Consider the following 5726-nt stretch of genomic DNA (forward strand, 5'->3'; position numbering starts at 1 on the left):
AGATGGAGAGACAGGGGTACCTGCAGACTGCCCCGGGGACAGTACTCTGTGATGATGCAGATGTTAGGTGGGTCGATACAAGCTCCAATGAATCGGGTCATGTGTTCATTCTGAACGTCTCGCATCTGAACACAGTAAATCCAAAGCAGGTCCTATAAAGTTGTGGAACCAGAGGTCCAAGTTCTCCAGGACAGAACCAAAGGTTTACTCACGTGTTTGAGTTCAAACAGGACCTTCCTGTTCAGCTCGATGCGCTTCTTGTTCACATATTTGATGGCCACGATGTTCCCCTGAAACAAAACATCTCTGAAACTCTGCATGTAGCAGCTGGAGCCGTGAGTATGATGATGATGGCTGCATCAGGTCCCACTAATGAGTCCATAATTAGCTAATCAAGATTAATATTTAAATAAAAGAGGAAACATTTGAGGAAGCTGAGTGACTCATCCTCATCCTCCAGGTGAAGGTCTCACTCACCTTGTAGTATCCCGTCTTTGCAAAGATCTGCAGGTTTCCATCTCCAGTCAGCAGGGAGCCGTAATTCGAGCCTTTCTGAGAACCAACAGAAACTAAAACCTTCAGTTTGTTAAAGTCTTCAAGCTAAAAGAAAACTAGGAGCAGGACTAAGGTCTGAACCCTGGAAACGTATGGTTCCAGGTCTGCTTCTCCTCTAATGCTGCTTGGTTCTCTGATTGAACATCAGCCTTTATGTTGATGCCTGTTTGTTGTGATGTTTTCAGTAGTGTTGGTTTGTTTGTTTGTGCACAACATTACTCAGATTTATGAATAAATGTTTAGGAAATATTGAGGTTCTCACAAAGAACAGATGATTAGGTTTGGTGCTGGTCTGGATCACCTACGTTAGTGACCCTGTGGTAACGGTGGAGGTGTGCGTTTTGTTACTGGTGTGCTATTTTGTTTTCTAACAAGCAGGTGAACAAATGTGTGTGTGTTTGCAGATGCACATGCACACTCACTAGTGACAGAGTGATCTTGCTGCCGCTCCGCAGGACTTTGTCCAGGTTGCTCAAGTGGACTTCATCCCAGGAGATCCTCCAGAGCTGAGCCACCAGCTCCTTCTCTAGCTTCATCCTCCTGCAGCCCAAACAGATCTTAGATCTGACAGGATCCAGTCTCAATCCAAAACCTAACTACTGCCAGATCTGTACCCCCAAACCAGTCCAGGATGTAAGACCAACAATAAATCAAGTTTGGTTCAAGACTAGTAGTTTAATCTAGGGTGTCCTGATGTAAAACCAATCCAAAAAAGACAAACCTCAGTGACTCATTAGTCCCTTAATCAAGTCCAACACTAGCAGTAAATCAGTTAATAATTAAAACTATCCATTCATTATCTATACCCGCTTCTTTCTTTCAGGGTCTCTGGTGACCATATCCAGCAGTCACTGTATGAGGGGCGGGGTACACCCTGGACAGGTCTCCAGTCCATCACAGAGACACATAGAGACAAATGAGACAAACAACCATTCACTGTCTCACTCACACCTAGGGACAGTTTAGAGTTATCAGTTAACCTAACAGTCATGCTTTTGGTCTGTGGGAGGAAGCCGGAGTACCTGGAGGGAACCCACGCGCATGCATGGAGAGAACATGCAAACTCTACCCAGAAAGGTCCCCGGGCTGGGATTTCAACCGGCGACCTTCTTGCTGAGAGGCATCAGCTCTACCAACTCAGCCACTGACTCAAACTAACCAAGGTAATAACTAAATAATCACAAGCACAACCTGGTTAAAAACCAGAAATAAGTTTTTAATCAACACTGAGCCAGTTGTTAACCAACACTGAGCCAGTTGTTAACCAACATTAAACCAGTTGTTAACCAACATTAAACCAGTTGTTAACCAACATTAAACCAGTTGTTAACCAACACTGAAACAGTTGTTAACAACATTAAACCAGTTGTTAACCAACACTGAAACAGTTGTTAACCAACATTGAGCCAGTTGTTAATCAACACTGAGCCAGTTGTTAACCAACATTAAAACAGTTGTTAACCAACACTGAAACAGTTGTTAACAACATTAAACCAGTTGTTAACCAACACTGAAACAGTTGTTAACCAACATTGAGCCAGTTGTTAACCAACATTAAACCAGTTGTTAACCAACACTGAGCCAGCTGTTAACCAACACTGAACCAGTTGTTAACCAACACTGAACCAGTTGTTAACCAACACTGAGCCAGTTGTTAACCAACACTGAACCAGTTGTTAACCAACACTGAACCAGTTGTTAACCAACACTGAGCCAGTTGTTAACCAACACTGAAACAGTTGTTAACCAACATTAAACCAGTTGTTAACCAACACTGAACCAGTTGTTAACCAACATTGAACCAGTTGTTAACCAACACTGAGCCAGTTGTTAACCAACACTGAGCCAGTTGTTAACCAACACTGAACCAGTTGTTAACCAACACTGAACCAATTATTAACTGATTTAGTTCATTTCAGTTACCTCACCTGTATATGAAGACAGCAACAGTGAGGGTCATCGTGAGGATGAAGAAGACCACAAGGAAGACCATCTGGTCAATGGTGATGGTCTCTGAGAGAGACACAGAAACAGGTAAAGATTGGTTATTGATGAGGTCATGTTTTTTATCAGTTCATGAATAATTACTGATGTGGTCATGATCAATTATCATTGCGGCCATTAGTTATTGATGAGATCATGAGCAGTTACTGATGAGGTCATGAGCAGTTACTGATGAGATCATGAGCAGTTACTGATGAGTTCATGATTAGTCATTGATGAGGTCATGAGCAGTTATTGATTAGGTCATGATTTGTTGATGAGGTCATGAACAGTAATTGATTAGGTCATGATTTGTTGATGAGGTCATGAGCAATTATTGATGAGGTCATGATTAGTTATTGATGAGGTCATGAGCACTTATTGATGAGTTCTTGATTAGTTATTGATGAGGTCATGAGCAGTTCCTGATGAGGTCATGATTAGTCATTGATGAGGTCATGATTAGTCATTGATGAGGTCATGATTTGTTATTGATGAGGTCATGATTAGTCATTGACGAGGTCATGATTTGTTATTGATGAGGTCATGATTTGTTATTGATGAGGTCATGATTAGTCATTGATGAGGTCATGATTTGTAATTGATGAGATCATGATTTGTTATTGATGAGATCATGAGCAGTTATTGATGAGATCATGAGCAGTTATTGATGAGGTCATGATTAGTCATTGATGAGGTCATGATTTGTTCCTGATGAGGTCATGATTAGTCATTGATGAGGTCATGATTAGTCATTGATGAGGTCATGTGCAGTTTTTAATTAGGTACTGACTTTGGTGGCACTGGAGGTTGTCGTTCTTGAAGCCACAGATGGGAACATCTAGAGGAACGTTTCCTTGGAGCCAGTGCACAGTAGTTCCAAGAACAACCTTCAGGTGCTTCTCTAGGCTGTTGTAGACCAGAACAATCTGCAGGAGAACAAACATGTCTGAGGTTCAGAGCTCAGCTTCATGTGTTCCTGAGCTCAGGGCTTGGTACAGAACAAGTCAGTTCTTCAGAACTGGGTCAGTTTCAGTTTCTGGATGATTTTAGAACTTTCAGGATTTGTCTGGAATGTTCACCTGGAAGGTGCTGCTGTTGGTGTCCATCATGTCCCACAGTGCAAAGTCTGTCTCCCTGTCTCCACTCTCATCCAGGTGGACCAGCCCTGTCACACCTGAGGACGGACAAAGGGAGGAGTTCAGGTTCTGATTTACATCATCTGACTTGAGACCCAAACAGAACCAGTAAGCCCCGCCCCCATCCTCACAAACAGCGTGTCAGTTCTCAGGTGTCGCTAAAAATCCTTTGAGTTTAATTGGACCTGCAGGGGGAGGTTCCCTCACTGAGTAACCAGATTTATGAGAAGGTCCAAACAGTGACATGACTCTGATAAGACTCACCTGTCAGGTGTGTGTGAAGTACGGGAGTTCCTGGTAAGTCATGCATTGTTTTCCAGGAACAAGATGAAATAAAGACAGGTGAAGGTCAGCAGCTTTATGACACATTCAGACACGAATCATTGATCTGAAGCACCTGAAGTTCTGCTCCCCTGCAGCTGCCATCACCTGTTACTGTTAGCAGCTGATTCTGTGTGTGTGTGTGTAACTGTTTCTGCTACAGAGTGAGGACCGTCATGTTTTTAACATGCAAAATGAGGACATTTTCCTTTCTACTGCACTTTACTAGTTAGGTTTAGAGGGTATGGTGTGAGTTACGTTTAGGTTCAGGTTAGGATTAGACTACTAATGGTTAGGCTTAACCTAACCTGACTGATTCAGGTCTGTGAGACTTTAAGGAGCTCCTGTTTCCTGAGAACAAACTAAAACCTACATCTTCATCCTGCTGAAGCCTTGATGAAGATGATGAAGAGCATGTCTCCACCTCCCATCAACCAAAGTTTCTTCACTGACCGTGAAACGTTCGATTCCACATCCTCTTGGTCACAACTTTCCCTGGTGGCCGACAGCCGGACGCAGACATGGTCTCATTCAGAGCGTGGACATAAAGCATCAGACCGTCATAAAATCCTCCAGCTATGATGTTCATCTGAAACAGAGAAGCTGCTGTTCATCCCTGAAGAGGAGGAGTCTTCATCACTTTCTGTCTCCTTTAGAGTTGTCCAAAACTGAGACCACCAAGACAGGCCAAAGATTCAGAGCCGCCTCAGAAACATCTAATCAAACAGCTTTATTCAAGTTCAGGTACTTCATTGTTACAAACAGAAGGTTTGGATAAGATGAAAGAATCAGCCAATCAGCAGCCTCGTTTCAGTGACGAGCAGAATTGATCCCAGTTTGGTTCCTCAAGCTTTGATTTCTGTTTATGCAGGTAAAAATGTATTTAAAACATGTGCAAACATCTGCTGACTCATCAGAAGAAAGTAAAAACTAAAGAGAACTCCTAAACTCAAACTGAACTCTACTTCAAACAAAAAAACAACCTCAATAAACCCCTTAAAGTCAAATGTGTTCTCCATTTCATTGTATTTTTAAAGAAATGTTTCTGTGACACAAAGAGACCAAAGACCTGGTTTCAGACTGGTTCTGTGTTGATTCTGGTCTGGGTCAGCCTGAAGTCAAAGAACTGCTGGTTCCCTGCAGGGTCCTGGCCCGTCATGCTAATGATGCTAACATGGTTAGCTTTCTGCAGCTGGTTAATGGCTTTCAGAGCCACCAGGCAGCAGGTCTCTGATGGTTTATTGTCTCTAACAGGATTAAACAGAGCCGGCAACTCTCAGGTTCCTCTGTGTGCACGTGAGGATGTGCACGTACAAATCCAATCAACCTCCATTCAGTTCATTTATACAACAATTCACAACACAAGTTATCTCAGGACACTGGAGACATAAACCCAGTCCATTCAGACCCTCCAGAAACAACAACAGCTCTCTGAGAAACCAAACACAATCTGTACACCTGTCCTGTCACACAGTGGACTTGTGTCCATTCTTGTCCTGTCAGACAGTGGACTTGTGTCCATTCTTGTCCTGTCACACAGTGGACTTGTGTCCATTCTTGTCCTGTCACACAGTGGACTTGTGTCCATTCTTGTTTTATTAGACAGTGGACTTGTGTCCATTCTTGTTTTATTAGACAGTGGACTTGTGTCCATTCTTGTCCTGTCAGACAGTGGACTTGTGTCCATTCTTGTCCTGTCAGACAGTGGACTTGTGTCCATTCTTGTCC

General features: G+C 42.9%; 1 protein-coding gene across 6 annotated transcripts in view; it reads right to left on the reverse strand.

Annotated features, from left to right (window-relative positions):
- LOC106532490 (atrial natriuretic peptide receptor 1) overlaps positions 1 to 5726 on the reverse strand; it is a 33548-nt gene that overhangs the window by 9764 nt on the left and 18058 nt on the right. For all 6 annotated transcript variants that reach the window (XR_001312079.1, XM_014028549.1, XM_014028552.1 and 3 more), the window contains 8 exons: positions 4452 to 4587; positions 3621 to 3715; positions 3332 to 3467; positions 2484 to 2568; positions 978 to 1095; positions 478 to 552; positions 213 to 290; positions 21 to 125 (listed from right to left, as the gene is read on the reverse strand). Coding sequence is in view for 5 of the 6 variants with exons in the window: in XM_014028549.1 (XP_013884003.1) it covers positions 21 to 125; positions 213 to 290; positions 478 to 552; positions 978 to 1095; positions 2484 to 2568; positions 3332 to 3467; positions 3621 to 3715; positions 4452 to 4587 (828 nt within the window). In the remaining variant the exon portion in view is untranslated. The remainder of the gene's footprint in view (positions 1 to 20; positions 126 to 212; positions 291 to 477; positions 553 to 977; positions 1096 to 2483; positions 2569 to 3331; positions 3468 to 3620; positions 3716 to 4451; positions 4588 to 5726) is intronic.

This window comes from Austrofundulus limnaeus, unplaced genomic scaffold (assembly GCF_001266775.1).
Source record: "Austrofundulus limnaeus strain Quisiro unplaced genomic scaffold, Austrofundulus_limnaeus-1.0 Scaffold778, whole genome shotgun sequence".
NCBI lineage: Eukaryota > Metazoa > Chordata > Actinopteri > Cyprinodontiformes > Rivulidae > Austrofundulus > Austrofundulus limnaeus.